Raw genomic sequence first — 16,718 nt, forward strand, 5'->3', positions numbered from 1 at the left:
GCTCCGGCGCCCGTCGGTCCTCCCGCTTTTCTCCCTCTGGTCACCCCGCTCAGCCCACCTCCCCGGACCGCTCCGCGGTGGGCCCGGCTCCCGCCACCTGGCGAGGCCTCTCCCTTTAGGGCGTGCCCTTCGTCTGGCCGGGCCAGTGCCGCCCCGAGGCCCCTCTCCGCGGACCCCCGCCTTCCGCTCCTCTCAGCGTCTTCGCTCCAAACGGGAGTCCGCGCAGGCTCCGCTCAACTCTCCGCCCCCGGCGCCCTCACCCTCTTGGGACCACCCTTTCCCCGGCCCCGGGGGAGGGGGAAGAGCGCACGTTCCTCACCATCCAGGGTGCGAGGGGTGGGGCGAGTCTTTGGAGCCCGTTTACGACAACGTGCGGCTGCGCGGCTTGGCTGACGGCAGCGCCGCACCGCTCTCGGGGAGGTCACTCCGGAGACGGCGTAGGTTTGGGGGTGTTGGGGTCGGTGGTACAATGTGGCGCGTCTGTGCGCGACGGGCCCAGGATGCGGCTCCCAGGGCAGGGCTCGGGGCTCGGTGGGCCGCCTTGCGGGAGGGCCCGGGAGCCCCGATCGTCACCCCGCGGGGCGGTCCGGCCCCGGCTCGTTGCCGCGGCGCGACCCCTGGATACTGTGGAGTCCGCGCCGTCTGCGGCTGGCGCTCCGGCCCGTGGACCACGCCGCGGGATCGCTTCCTGCTGCAGCTTTTGGGGTCGCCTGGCCGCCGCTGTTACAGTCTCCCCCCGCATCAGAAGGTGAGCCCCAGACCTGCCCTTCGCGGGACCCCGTTGTCCTTCAGGGTCGACTTCTTGGCCGTGACTTGGCCGTGAGTCTTCCTCGGAGGCCTCAGCGGTCCTCCACCCTCTCCCCGTATCTGCCCTGCACCGTTCCAGTACCCAGCTTTGCAGTCACTGCAGCCTCCTCTCCTGATCCGTTCCGTGGAAAGGAGGGCGCCCAGCCTGGGGCTCTGGGTGGGTGTCTGCGAAGGTACGCGCTCCGTCAGACCCGCGGGACTGGGAGCAGGAAGCTTGCACTGCAGAGGTTCTGGCGGCGGGAACTCGCTTGACATCCCCAAGTCCCCAGTGCCCAGCGGGTGGCGAGACTCAAACTCTGCATTAAATTGAATGGCATGAAACGTTAAACCAGACAGAGTGAGGTAGCCCGTTTAAATTTTAGTGTTTCTCCTTTTTCTCCTCCAGCTTGCTTTGCCCTCTCTTTCCCCCACAATGCAAGCAGGCACCATAGCCCGTTGGGAGAAAAAGGAAGGGGAAAAAATCAAGGAGGGTGAACTAATTGCAGAGGTAAGTTGTTTTAAAATATGGAAATAAGTTAAAAGGGACTGAGTTAGCATTAACTTTCTGGGTGGGTAGTTATTCCTTTTGCTTAAGAAACTTAGATGTTTATTTCAACTTGATATTAGAGAAGCTTGGTTAAAGTGTCAGCAGCTAGCAGAAATGAATTTTTAGCTAAGTTTTAAAAAATAATTCCTTCTTTCAGCTCTGTGGTAGAGGTTATATCTTCACATGAACTGTAAAATTCTAAACACAAGCTAATAATCTTCATACTTGGCAGCACAAGCCTAAGCTCCTACTTTTGTGTTAAAAGATTGAAACTGATAAAGCCACTGTGGGATTTGAGAGCATGGAGGAGTGTTACATGGCAAAGATACTTGTTGCTGAAGGCACCAGAGATGTCCCAATTGGATCAGTCATCTGTATCACGGTTGAAAAGTGAGTACTACCCTGGTAATTTTTGGAATTTAGGTGATTAGTGGACTATTTTAACTCAGAATTGAGGAATCAGGAGTTAAAGGCTCCTAAGACTCCTGTAGGAGCTAAATCCGCTTTATAACCCCCCCCACCCTTATACTTATGCATTCTTTCTCTTCCTTAGACCTGAGGATGTTGAGGCCTTTAAAAATTATACATTGGATTCGGCAGCACCCACCCCACAAGCAGCCCCAGCACCATCCCCTGCTGTCACTTCTTCGCCACCTACACCTTCTGCTCAGGCTCCTGGTAGCTCATATCCCACTCACATGCAGGTGAGGCTCAGCCTCTGGGTGTTAACTCTAGAGAGTTGATTATCTGTTCATTAGTTTACATAGATGGCTATCACATTCTGGAAACTGGCATTAAATATGGCTACCTCTGGTCGTGAAAGTAAATAGAAATTTAACCATGAAAATTGATAACTTTTATTCCTACTTATTTCCAGGTGTGTTATTCTCAGCCACAATGTAGTAGCAGGATAATACTTGGCATTTTTCATTCACGACATTATGTTATATTTGAGGATGATTTGTACTTAATGTGTATCTACTCCCTGTATAGAGTTTTTAGTAGGCCTCAAGTGCTGTCTGTTGAATGAAAGTCCTCAATTGGTGTTTTCCTTTGCAATGTGGTGTTCTGTTTTCTAAGAGAGGGTGAAGTAGTCCAGTAGTATTAATGAATGAGAGAATTATGCCCTGGCCGGTGTGGCTCAGTGGATAGAGCGTCGGCCTTTGGACTGAAGGGTCCCAGGTTCGATTCCAGTCAAAGGCATGTACCTTGGTTGCGGGCGCATCCCCAGTGGGGGGTGTGCAGGAGGCAGCTGATCGATGTTTCTCTCTCATTGATGTTTCTGACTCTCTATCCCTCTCCCTTCCTCTCTGTAAGAAATCAATAAAAAAAATAATAAAAATAAATAAAATAAATGAGAGAATTAACCATAAAGAATAAGTGTAGAATAGACATATATCATAGCATTGAAACAAAGCTGAAGGCAACAATCACAGTAGATCCTCTTAACTAAACCAGTTTATTAGATATTAGGGTAATCTCATGTATATTTGTGTGTTTCTGATACTAGAAATGGATAAAAACCAACTGCCTCTGTAAAGGATTAAGACTAGGACTTTTCCTTCACTCAGTTATTTGTAGAAATTTCTATACAAGAGTCTCTTTTGTGTGAACATAATGATCTACTCCATGATCTATTAACAGTCACTCATGATGAAGTTTTGCCTGGTGTTTATTTCACATATTTATTTCATCTTGTTCAGCAAATTCTGTCTCACTACATAACTCTGACTTCATTTCTCTCCATTTTATATCTGTGGCTTTATATTCAAGGGTTAGGGTTATGTCTTAATTATCCTAATTTTTTGTTGTTAATCCTCACCTGAGGATATTTTTCCATTGATTTTTAGACAGAGTGGAAGCAAGGGGGAAGAGATGGAGAGGGAGAGAAACATAGATGTGAGATACATTGATTGGTTGCCTCCCACATGAGCCCCAACCAGGACCCGGGATCAAGCCTGCAATGGAGGTACATGCCCTTGACTGGAATCGAACCTGGGACCCTTCAGTCCAGGGGCCAATGCTCTATCCACTGAGCCAAACCAGCTAGGGCCCATATCCTAATTCTTTTTTAGTGAGAGTTTTACTTAAAATTATTGGGATAGTATTAAAATTATTGGTTTAATAACATTAGATAAATTTCAGGTGTACAACCTTATACTACAATACATTTACTCTGTTATGTGCTCACCATATGAAGTCTGGTCTCCTGTTACCTTGTATTTGATCCCCTTTATCCTCCTGCTAACTCCCTTTCCTTCTGGTAACTACCATTCAGTATCTGTAAGTTTTTGTTTGTTGCTTTTTGTTTTGTATCCCACATAAGTGAAATCATACAGTTCTTTTTCTGTCTCACTTATTTAGCACAATATTCTCAAGATCTATTCATGTTGTCGCAATGGCAGTGTTTCATTTTTTTTATGGCTAAGTTATATTGCGTTCTGTGTGTGTGCTTGTATGTGTGTATGGCCCCTCAAAATGTATGCACGCACTTGGAATTATTTTAAAGGTAGTGTTCATTAAAAATACATTTCATTTTCAAAATTGAGCTATCAGCTGTTACAGTGTGTATACATTTTTTTGGGGGATGCTCTGTATGTACCACATCTTCTTTATCTCAGCTCCACTAATGATAAGTAGATGAAGATGATAAATTCTGAACAAGAAAAATATTTAAAATTTCTTTCTAATCAGAATTCTAAGTTTTGTTTTACTTTTTTCCCTGCCTTCGTGAGACATCAATTGAAATGATTTTTCTCAAAGCACTACAAAGACACCAAACAAAACCCATAATCAATTAAGCATCCAAATTCAGTGGACACACAAGCCATATAAATAGGAAGACAATTTTTAATTTAGATTAGCCAATCTGCTGTTTAGATTTTATTGGGGTGGAAGTGACTTATAAAGAACAGTTCTTTTTCATTTTTTTAAATCCTTTTATATTTTGTTTTGTTTTCTCATCTGAGGACTGAGGATATTTTTCCTCATTGATTTTCAGAGATGGAAGGGAGTGGGAGGAGGGAGAGACACACAGATCAATTGGTTGCCTCCCACAGGTGCCCCGACTAGGGGTAGGGATGGAACCTGCAAGCTAGGTATGTACCCTTGACTGGGGAATTGAACCTGAGACCCTCTGGTGTGCAAACTGATGCTCTAACCACTGAGCATGCTAGCCAGGACTGTTTTGTGTTTTTGTTTTTAATATATTTTTATTGATTTCAGCGAGGAAGGGAGGGTGGAGGGGGAGACCTCAATGATGAGAGAGAATCATGGATCAACTGCTTCCTGCACACCCCACACGGGATTGAGCCCGCAGTCCGGGCATGTGCCCTGACCAAGAATCAAAACTGTGACCTCCTGGTTCATAGGTCCATGCTCAACCACTGAGCCAAGCTGGCCGGGTTGTTGTTGTTTAAATATATTTATTGATTTCAGAGAGTAAGGGAGAGGGAGAGAGAGATAGAAGCATCAGTGATGAGAGAATCTTGATCAGCTGCCTCCTGTACACCCCCTACTGGGGATCGAGCCCGCAACCCGGGCATGTGTCCTTAACTGGAATCGAACCTGGGACCCTTCAGTCTGCAGGCCAATACTCTATCCACTGAGCCAAACTGGCCAGGGCTTAATTGATTTTTAGAGAGAGCAGAGGGGGGAAGGAGAGAGAAACATTGATCAGATGCCTCCTGTATGTGCCCTGACAGGGAATCGAACTCAAAACCTTTGGGGTACACGATGACGTTCCAACCAACTGAGTCACCCGGCCAAGGCGAGAGCAATTCTTAATATTAGTTGTTTTTATCTTGGAAAGATGTCTGGGAAGTTTGGGAGAAATGCAGTTTTCTCTGAGTGAAAATACACAGAGTACAGCAAAATTTTAATGGAATAGCCTGGACCAAGATCATTCTGTGAAAATGAAAAATTCTACCTTAATCTAAGTGTTAAAAAAGTTGAAAAGAGATTCTTTGTTTAGATATTGAGGACTTAATTTTGACTCTAGAAATCTTTCCCATCTGCTCATTGCTTTTAACTTTGGAGGGTGGGTCAGAGTATTATTGATACGACAAAGCTTGAGATTTGAAGGATTATTTAACTGGTGGGACACTGTTGAGCACTAAGCTTTTGCTGTTTGGGGGTATCCAGCAGATGGGAGTCTGGATTGTCATAGTCACTATTGTTATAAAACTAAGCTTGCCTGAATGCTGTTGTGTCCAAGGCTTTCTAGTATTAAGCAGTAATTGTTTGTTTCTACAGGTGCTTCTTCCTGCCCTCTCTCCCACCATGACCATGGGGACAGTTCAGAGATGGGAAAAAAAAGTGGGTGAGAAGCTAAGTGAAGGAGACTTATTGGCAGAGATAGAGACTGACAAGGCCACTATAGGTGAGATTTCTTCAGCTGTTAGTGGTTGAGACACTGAGTTTTCCAATGAGGGAAGAGGATTGCCGTCCTATCCTATAATGAGTGAGTGATAACATGAAACATTTTAATTGTTGGAATTCATTTCCTGGAACAGGATATTTCATAACAGAAGTATGCATAGTCAGATTTGTCAGTTTCATACTGTACTTTCATTGAATCAGGGATATGTCAACTTGGAGATTATTTTTAGGCCACAGTTTGCTTTTTAGCCTTATATATGTTACTGAGAAGATATATCAGAACTGTGTTGTCTAAAGTGGGCAAAGGGAACATAACTTCCAAGGCAGGAAATATCAAAGAATGTAAGATGACTTTGAGGGAAAACCGATACCAGGGTTTAGATTGTCCTCATAGTTTGAGAATGACTGATAGAATGTATATACACCTGTTCAGATATCATATTTTTATATGTCTTTCCTATTCATTTTTATGCTCAGCAAAACTCATATAGATAATCATATATTTATAATAATACTTATAGATAATTTGTAGATAAGTATATTTCTTTCCTGTCCAATCCCCAAAGATGCAGTGGGAGATGCTGGGCATCCTCTGCAGAGGTTGTTTTCCGGTTGTGTTCTGAAATCATGGAATCATTGGTTTCAAACCCCATGATTCCTTGATGGCATCGTGGGGCAAAGGAGGACTTAACAAGCGGCACTCTCCTGTGCCTATTCCCCTCCCTCACTTCTACCAGGGCAGCTCCTTCTCTTCTTGCATATTGTGTTTCCCCCATAGATTTTATCAGGAGAGTGGATTGTTTGTGGAAAAGAGAGAAACAAACAAAAAACATTGGCAACAATAGATCTGCAGTATCTGCTTTGAATGCCAATGTTGCTGTAGAGCAGGCATCCTCAAACTACGGCCCGCAGGCCACATGCGGGTGTTTTTGCCATTTTGGTTTTTTTACTTCAAAATAAGATATGTGCACTGTGCATAGGAATTTGTTCATAGTGTTTTTTAAACTATAGTCCGGCCCTCCAACGGTCTGAGGGACGGTGAACTGGCCCCCTGTTTAAAAAGTTTGAGGACCCCTGCTGTAGAGGCTGGTATTCTAGAGACTAATCACTAGAGAAGTATAACCTTGGTTAACTTTTTTTAAAAAAATATATTTTTATTGATTTCAGAGAGGAAGGGAGAGGGAGAGAGAGAGAGAGAGAGAGAAAAAGAAACATCAACGATGAGAGAGAAGCATGCCTCCAAGTGGAGATCAAGCCTGCAACCCAGGCATGTGCCCTTGACCGGAATCAAACCTGGCACCCTTCAGTCCGCAGACCGACGCTTTATCCACTGAGCCAAACCGGCTAGGGCAACCTTGGTTAACTCTTTAAACTATTGTGGTCTTGGAGTCCTTTATTTTCTTTTTCTTTTTCTTTTTTTTTAAATTTTATTGATTTCAGAGAGGAATGGAAAGAGAGAGAGAGAGAGAGAGAAACATCAATGATAGAGAATCATGGATCGGCTGCCTCCTGCATGCCCCCTACTGGGGATCGAGCCCACAACCCAGGAATGTGCCCTTAACTGGAATCGAACCCAGGACCTTTCTTTCAGTCAGCAGGCTGATGCTCTATCCACTGAGCAAAACCGGCTAGGGCCTTTATTTGCTTTTTATAAGAAAAGCAGCAGCTGAATATAATGTAAATTGCTGACACCATAGAAAACCTAGTAATACTGTATTTCTTAATATTTGGTAATACCAAATATAACGTCTTTGAAAAACTCCAAAGATGCTTTTAGTAGCTCCCTTTGTTTAAGATCCATGTGGTTCTGATCTATACCAGTATGCTAATGCCATCTTAGAGTCTGTTTGTCTGCCTTGGGCCTGCCCTTGGAGATGTTTTTAGGAAAATGTTTAGTACTAACTACTGTCTATAATCTCTCATAGTTATTTAATAGATACTAAATAAATTGTTTACTTTGTACCAGGTACTGTTTCTAAGTACTTGAAAAATATTAATTCATTTAATTTTCATAATATCCTGTGAAGTAAATAATATTATCCCCATTTTGCAGGTAAAGAAGCTGAAACACACAAGTTAAATAGCTTGCAAAGGGTTATATAGCTTGAAGGAGAAGAACCTTTTACTTAAAACTGTACCATGAATTTGGAGGAGTAGTGGAATCTTTTAGGTTCCATAATAGTATTTCTTTCTGTTTAAGGTTTTGAAGTACAAGAAGAAGGTTACCTGGCAAAAATTCTGGTCCCAGAAGGCACAAGAGATGTCCCTTTAGGAACACCACTCTGTATCATTGTAGAAAAAGAGGCAGATATAGCAGCATTTGCTGACTATAGGCCAACTGGAGTAACTGATTTAAAGCCACAAGCACCACCACCTACCCCTCCCCCGGTAGGTATGCTTCCAGACTGGAGGGAACTCTTATTTATCCCTTTCTAAATTTCTAAACTAGGGATTAGATTAGATGATATTCTAGGTTCCTTCTAGCTCTAAGAGTTTATGAATGAGAGAGGAGATGGTTAACATTTGTGGAGACCTACAAGGGGTGTGGTACTGCACCATTCACCTAATAGCCAATAATTTGATCCGTGTAGCTTTCCTTTTTTTCATGCTGTCTTGAGTCATGCTGAGAACAAAGCTGAGATGACAGGTTCCTTTTCTGCTTTAGATGTTGATATGCATATGGAAGGTAATGCTTTGTTCCCCATTTTCTATAGAATTTACTATGTAATCTTTGTCACTGTCAACCCTCTTGGTGGTTGCATGTTACAGTGCAGGCGTCCTCAAACTATGGCCCGTGGGCCACATGCGGGTGTTTTTGCTGTTTGTTTTTTTACTTCAAAATAAGATAATGTGCCCTGTGCATAGGAATTTGTTCATAGTTTTTTTTAAACTATAGTCCGGCCCTCCAACGGTCTGAGGGACAGTGAACTGGCCCCCTGTTTAAAAAGTTTGAGGACCCCTGTTATAGTGTGTCAGGCTTATATTTATAATACATTGGAACCTTGACATAACATGACTTGTTTTGCATAGACTTTAGCCTGGCAGTATATACTCTACACTGTATGCTATATACCTGTAACATGAGCTTGTATGAACTCTAAGCATTGATAGCACTGTCAGAAGGCTTCTGCAGATGCCAGAAGCATGATGGTGTAGACTAGGTACACATTTCTGCCAGAGAAAATTTGATTTCTCACTGCCATACATTCATGGGGAGCTGGCAAGTAGTTTTATTTCTTAAGGTACTTTCAACATGAGACTTTCCAGCATAATTTATTATTTTGAAATTAGGTTTAGTCAAAACAAAAACCATGTTGTTGATGTAAGAAAATGAAAATAAAGAAGTGGCAAGAGAGTAAAGTGAAGAAAATCAATAAGGATATATATACTGGTCAGTGGTATTAAATTCCATGCTTCTATGTTATCATGGAGTAAGATGACTTTGTTCTGTCTTTGACATAAAGTATTGCTATTATTCATATATCTATATTATGTTAAGTAGGGAAACTGTTATGATCTTTGGGGGAAAATGAAAGTTATTCAATTAAAATATCTTTGACTTAAAAAATGTAAGCTGTTGATCTTTCAGATCAATCTTTGCATTGGTGAATTAACAATTTGTAACTTTTTTAAAAAGGTGACCCCTGTTCCTCCAACTCCCCAACCTGTAGCCTCTACACCGTCAGCCACCCGCCCGGCTACTCCTGCTGGACCAAAGGGAAGGTTGTTCGTTAGCCCTCTTGCAAAGAAATTGGCAGCAGAGAAGGGGATTGACCTTACACAAGTAAAAGGTAAGTCTGTTTCTATGGAATGGAGTTGCAAAGCTAAAATTTGGTTGAGTTTCTTCCTTAACCCTTTGCACTCGCTTGCTTTTTTCTCGATTCCTTTATTCTACTTGGTATTTAATTTTTTAAATACCCCAGATTTTACAAAGCACGGCAGTAGAATAAAAAACTGGAGTTTCTTTTCATACAAACTTATTTATTTGGATTTTTTTATATTTCAAATTATTGATACATTCAAAGAGTAATTTTAATCTCGACATCCGAGTGCAAAAGGTTAAGACCAGTAAGTACAACTATATGTAGTCATTTTTTCTGGGAGGGTGGGGAGAAGGATGAGGGAGGGAAATAACTCCTTTCTTGCTACCACAGATTTGGGAAACTTCATTGTGCTTTAGTCTCAGATCTACCTATAAATATAGATAGCTTTTTTTCATTATCTACTCATGGGAACTGCTTAATTGTTGGTAAAACTATAATGTGCTTATTCAGCAAAGTTGGTTTATAGGACTTGATTATATAATAAGAAATCTGTTAGTTCTAGGCTGACTAAATGTAGCAATACACAAGCACACCATGAAGTTTGGGTGATTAGAAATGACTTAAAAACTGAAGTAAAGCTCCCAGAGGGCAAAGAAAATGTTTTACTCATCTTTTTCTCCCCAAAGAAAAAGTATAGCTTGGTGATAAGAGCATGGGGTCTTGAATCACTCCATCTAGGATTTAATTCTGGCTTTATCATTTTCTGTGTAATATTTTCTTTGGTGAATTACTTGAAGTGTATATGTGTTTATAGGAATTACTTCATCTGTTTTTACATCTGTAAAACTGAGATAATTGTGTGCATTAAAATAGGTGAAGTGCTTAGAATAGTATCTAGAATATATAAGTACTCAAAACATACTTGTTTTGTTCATATTGTTATTATTGCCTAGCATTTAAATAAATGTTTTTAAACTAAAATTAAGCTAAAGTTTAATGTAAGGCAATTAAGATTCTTATTGAGATAAGGGGAGAAATTACTATTTGTAAAACCTGGTTTGATGGCTACTACTTGTACTAGTCATTTAGTACTACATTTAATTTCTATAACACTTTTTGAAGTAAGAATTATCATTCCCTATTTTTTTGGATTAAAAAATAGACTCTTAAGGGAGCTCCCTTTCTGTTAGGTAGTAAAGTTACAATTTGAATCTAGATTTGTTTAATTCTAAAGCTTATTCCCTCTACCCTTATGCTGCCTTCTGTTTTGATGTTCTGCCTTCCTTAATTAAGAAAATAATAACTGGTTATTTTCCCAGTTATCCAGCTATGGGCACTCAGTGCTGGTTATCATCTTTGCATTCAGTTGTTTTGTGGTTAGGAGACAAGCCAATCTCCAAAGATGCAAGAATAAGATACTGTAAATTTTTGTAAAATTAGATTCTTGTAATATTGTAAGACCTGTTTTCCCATCTTAATGTATATAACTAGTATATTGTCATTCTTTATATGTTATTAGAACCAGGGACAACAATATAAGTTGGAATAAATTTTAAGAGGAAGGACTGGGTTAATAAGTATATCTGAAGAATTTAGACAAGTAAGATGATTCATTTATTATTTAAACAAATACTCATTGAGTATTGTCTGTACATCCAACATTTGCTCATAAGACAGGATTTCCATGTCAGATGGTTATATTATCAACAGTAAGTAATTAAATGTACAGAAAGGGAATATGGCATAGTAGTTAAGAGTGTAGATTCTGGAGCTGTAATGCTTGGGTTTGAACCCCAACTCTGCCATACATTATCTGTAAGATCTTTTGTGTCTTAGTTTCTTCATTTGTATCTGAAAATAATTCCTTATAGGTTGTGAGGATTAAATAAGTTAAACACTATCTGCACATAGGAAGCATATATAGGTATTAGCTATAATAACAATAACATTATTATTAAATAAGATGATTTACATGCTAACAAAGAAACCAGATGATATATGAGTGAGTAACAGGGTCAATATATGTGCAGTTATGATTGCTTTTAGACAGGGTGGTTGGGAAAGATCTTTTAAATGTGACATTAGATCTGACCTGGAAGATGAGTCAGCTATGAGCCAACTATGTGGAAACTGGGGAAGAAGCATTTTGGGCAGAGAAATCAGTAGTACACAGTTTGAAAGTGGGAAAGAGCTTAGCATATTTGAGAACCTAAAAGTGGCCTGTGTTAATGGAGCATAATGAGCAAAGAAAGGGTCTAGTGATAGATGAGGTTGGAAGAAACATGAGTGAGAACATAAAGGACTTTATAGCTTACTAGAGGCCTGGTGCATGAAATTTATGCACGGGGGTGGGTCCCACTCAGCCCAGCCTGCACCCTCTCCAATCCGGGACCCCTCGGACATCCCTCTCACAATCTGGGACTGCTGGCTCCTCACTGATCACCTGCCTGCCTGCCTGATCGCCCCTAACTTCCCCCACTGCCAGTCAAATCACCCCTAACCACCTCTGCCTGCCGGCCTGATCGCCCCTAACTGCCCCCCCCCCCCCATCAGCCTGGTCGCCCCTAACTGTCGTTCCCCCCCCCCCCCCCCGCTGGCCTGATCGCCCCTCACTGCCCCCCCTGCTGGCCTTGTCGCCCCCAACTGCCCCCCTCCCCCCATGTAGCCTGCTGTTTGGACAGCATCCCAGACAATTTGCATATTCCTCTATTAGTATAGATGGTAGAATTTGAATTTTATTTAAAGTACAGTAGGAAGTCACTGAAAGATTAAAACAAAGAACTTATATTTTTAAAGGATCATTTTGGCTGCTCTTTGAAAATGGATTAAATTAAAGCCAAGACATCTGTTAAGGTGTTGTTGCTGGAACTGATGGTGTTAGCTTAGCTCAGGGCTGGGGAACGTCTGGCCCTCTGGCTGTATAAGGCCCACAAAATCACTTGGTCTGGCCCTGTCAAGGCATTCGGGGTGAGTTATTTAAATGTTTGACCAAATATAGCAGGCTAATTTTTTAAAATATATTTTATTGATTTTTTACAGAGAGGAAGGGAGAGGGATAGAGAGTTAGAAACATCGATGAGAGAGAAACGTCCATCAGCTGCCTCCTGCACACCTCCTTCTGGGGATGTGCCTGCAACCAAGGTACATGCCCTTGACTGGAATCGAACCTGGGACCCTTGAGTCCGCAGGCCAATGCTCTGTCCACTGAGCCAAACCAGTTAGGGCAGCAGGCTAATTTTTAAGTTGATAATTTTGTGTGGCCCTCGAATGATATTATAAATATTCAAATGGCCCTTGTCAGAAATAAGGTTCCCCACCCCTGGCTTAGACTATGGTGGTGATAGTGGAAGTGGAAAGTAATGGACAGCTTCAAGATACATTTTTTGACATAGAATGAACAGAACTTAGTCAAGGATTGGGTATGGGGACTCAACAACAGTAATTTCAAAAGAAATGTGTGGTGGAAGCCTGTTTTGATAGGTTGAAAAGTATCTCTTACATTTTGAGAAAGTAAGAGGTGTTGGGATTGGCCTTTGACAGGAATTAGGGACATTGTGTTTTTATAGGAGAGAGAGGAATATGGGATGGGATTGTAGGTTTGGTGGTGGAGGATGGGTAGAATACCTCTCTGGTTGCTGCTATTTGAAGTAAGGATATCAGCTGGAGAATGAGTGTGGCGAGGTTTGAGGTTAGGTTGTGTAGTGTTCTCAGAGATTGGGAAAGTGAGTTCAAGGAACACATAATTTCAGTGTAGTTTTGTGTGTCTGTTTTAGGTTTGTGGTATAGTTAGTTAGCTAGGTGTGTATCTCCCTCCACCCCCCACAGCAACATTAAGCAACTCTGGTGCTGGCATTGAGAAGGCTGACATTTTGGAGTTTGATCAGGAAGTGATTATAACAATGATCCATAGAATGTAAGATGGGTAAGGAGGAACTGAAGACAAGAGGAAATAATGGATGATGACAACAGAGGAGTCAGTGAAATGAAGGTCTTGATGAGGTCAAATAAATTTTACAGTAGGGGGAGGGAGTGGTTTAGAATAAGTGAGCTGAGAGGATCATTGATTGTGTGGTGTTTTCTGACATCAAATGTATTTTTTCCAAACTCACTTATCAGTTCTACAACACCAACTGGGTGTCCAATAATTCAATCCTATCATGACACTAACTATCCAGAGTGAGTGTCAGACTCCACAGGATTAAGGGTTCTGTCCCATGAGACATTCCTACTTCAGATGCCAGTTGCAAGTCTAGGGACCACCATACTCCTGACCTACTGGCTGTAAATCCGGAGTTCTTAACACCCCTCTCCCCTGGTGCAGTAATGTACTAGAATGATTCACAGAACTCAGGAAAGCACTTTACTTACTATTATCATTTTATTATAAAGGATACAACTCAGAAACAGTCAAATAGGAGAGAGATATAGGACAAGGCGTGGGGTGGGATGGGTTGCAGAGCTTCCATGCCCTCTCTGGGAGTACCACCCTCCCAGCAGAGTGACATATTCACCAATCTAGAAACTTACCAAATCTCATTATTCAAGAATATTGTTTCAATTTTTATTTATTGGAGAGAGAGACATCGATCTGTTGTTCTACTTATTTTTTGCATTCTTTGGTTGCTTCTTGTATGTGCCCTGGCTGAGGATCAAACCCAAAACCTTGGCATATGGGACAATGTTCTAACCAACTTAGGTACCCAGCCAGGGTTCGGGGGTCTTAGTAAGAAGGCATGGTTGATTAAATCATTGGCCATTGGTTGTTGGGCTCAATCTCTCTGGAAGGACAGATTACTTAGCAAATTTGACCAAAATGTAATCATTTGGGGAGAAACTTTTAAATCCTAAACCCTGATGTTCAAATTTTGATTTGTGTCAAAGCTAGCCATATTGCTTTTGTTTTTGGGTTTGTTTTTTTTTATGCAAAGCACTTTCACATCACTATCCCACTTGAAAAAAAATTTTTTTTTTCAATTGCTGTTGACATACAATATTAGTTTTTTGTGTTCAACATAGTGGTTAGACATTTATATACCTTACGAAGTGACCACCCTGGTAAGTCTAGTACCCATCTGACATCATACATAGTTATTAAAATACTAGTGACCCAGTGCACGAAATTCATGCACATTAAAAGGGGATTAATTAGAGGAAATAATTTAATATTGCTATTTGCCCTTTCTCTATAATAGAAGTGTCAGAGATGAAAAAAAATTAGTAAAATGTATATGAAAACTTTCCTCCTGTCAGAGCCTGGGGCATACCACAGGACCAAGAGTCAAGTCCCCGCCTATCTACATGCACCTCAAAATCGCGTGAGACCCAGACCCGGCTTCCATCCCCCCCCCCCCACTGTCAAGTCCTGCCGGGCAGGGGGCATAGCCTCAGGTCCCCCGTCAAGCCCTGCTGAAGGGGTGCGGCCTGAGTTGCCCCAACCCAACACTGGGGGTGCACCTTGATGTCTCCAACACAGGCCAGTCAAGCCCTGCTGGGTGGGGGGCATGGCCTGAGGTCCCCTGTCAAGTCCAGCCAGGCAGGGAGGCACAGCCTCAGGTCCCTGGCCTAGTGCTGGGGTGGGGGGAGCGGCCTGAGGTCCCCTAGCCCAGCACCAGGACAGGAAGCGCACCTTGAGGTCCCCTGTCAAGCCCTGCCAGGTTGGGGGTGCGGCCTGAGGTCCCCTGTCAATCCCCATGGGGGAGGGGAAGGGGGTAGCCTCAGGTCCCTGCTGATTGCTCACTAAGGCTCCTTATGGGAACTTGGCCTCAGCTGTGGGTGCAGCCATCTTTGTGATGGTCAGTTAGCATATTCCCTCTTTATTAGATAGGATTATTGACTATATTCCCTATGCTGTACTTTACATAACCGGAAATTTTGTCACTATTCCATTTTATCCTGTGAATAGGAACTAGTATTGGAGTCTCTCTCCTACAGTTGAGACTAAAGTGACTATAGCTATTTGTTTAGTTTATTTATTTATTTTTATTTTATTTTTTTTTTTTTTTTTTAATTTCTTTATTGATTAAGGTGTCCCATATTTGTCCTCATCCCCCCATTCCCATCCCACACCCCTCCCCACGGATGCCCCAACCCCCTGTTGAACTTAACCGTTGGATAGGCTCATATGCATGCACACAAGTCCTTTGGTTGATCTCTCCCCCCTCCTCCCAACCTCCCCTATCCTCCCTCTGAGGCCCCATAGTCCGATCGATGCCTCCTTGTTTCTGGTTCTGTTCTTGTTCCTCAGTCTATGTTGTTCATCATTTCCCCTAGATGAGCGAGATCATATGTCACTAGATATATACTTAGAAGAACTGAATGTGAGACGGGCAATAATAGTTATGCTGACAGGCAAATGAATCAGTCTGTAGTGAGTTTCTTTCTGGACCAACAGTTCTTTTGAGACCCAATTTCAATGTCCACCAGTTCCTTATGTGTACATGTCAGCACTGACCCCTCAGCTCTGGATGGTGGACAAATGGTGGTAACGGAGGTCCGACTCCCTCTGGTTTGGTCTCGGCCAGACCCAGGGGCATGGCTTCACCCGGACTAAGGGGAACGTGGCCTCACCCAGACCCAAGGGGCGCGTGGCCTCACCCGGGCCCGGGACCCAGCCTCACCCAGATGGATCCAGGGGCACACGGCCTCACCTGGACCCAGGGGCACATGGCCTCACCCGGGCCCAGGGACCCAGCCTCATCCGGGTCCAGTGGCGCGTGGCCTCACCCGGGCCCAGGACCCAGCCTCACCCAGATGGATCCAGGGGCACACGGCCTCACCCGGACCCAGGGGCACATGGCCTCACCCGGGCCCAGGGACCCAGCCTCATCCGGGTCCAGTGGCGCGTGGTCTCACCCGGACCCAGGGGCGCGTGGCCTCACCCGAGCCCAGGGGCGCAAGGCCTCACCTGGACCCAGGGGCGCGTGGCCTCACCCGGGCCCAGGGACCCAGCCTCACCCGGATCCAGGGACACATGGCCTCACCCGGACCCAGGGGCGCGTGGCCTCTCCCAGACCCAGGGGCGCGTGGCCTCACCCGGACCTGGGACCCAGCCTCACCCGGATCCAGGGACACATGGCCTCACCCGGGCCTAGGTGCACGAGGCCTCACCCGGACCCGGGGGCGCGTGGCCTCACCCGGACCCAGGGGCGCGTGGCCTCTCCCAGACCCAGGGGCTATTTGTTTAGTTTATATTTGAGAACAATCGTACACTTTTTGTCCTAGTCTAGTTTTCTTCCCTTTAC

General features: G+C 43.4%; 1 protein-coding gene across 1 annotated transcript in view; it reads left to right on the forward strand.

Annotated features, from left to right (window-relative positions):
- Window positions 1-306: 306 nt before the first annotated feature.
- Window positions 307-16,718, forward strand: part of DLAT (dihydrolipoamide S-acetyltransferase) — a 38,565-nt gene continuing 22,153 nt past the window's right edge. The window contains exons 1-7 of the mRNA XM_008150168.3: window positions 307-748; window positions 1,193-1,294; window positions 1,599-1,723; window positions 1,887-2,037; window positions 5,588-5,714; window positions 7,914-8,101; window positions 9,351-9,504. Of these exons, the coding sequence (XP_008148390.2) occupies window positions 470-748; window positions 1,193-1,294; window positions 1,599-1,723; window positions 1,887-2,037; window positions 5,588-5,714; window positions 7,914-8,101; window positions 9,351-9,504 (1,126 nt within the window). The 5' untranslated portion in view covers window positions 307-469. The remainder of the gene's footprint in view (window positions 749-1,192; window positions 1,295-1,598; window positions 1,724-1,886; window positions 2,038-5,587; window positions 5,715-7,913; window positions 8,102-9,350; window positions 9,505-16,718) is intronic.

This window comes from Eptesicus fuscus, chromosome 13, assembly GCF_027574615.1.
Source record: "Eptesicus fuscus isolate TK198812 chromosome 13, DD_ASM_mEF_20220401, whole genome shotgun sequence".
Taxonomy (NCBI): Eukaryota; Metazoa; Chordata; class Mammalia; order Chiroptera; family Vespertilionidae; genus Eptesicus; species Eptesicus fuscus.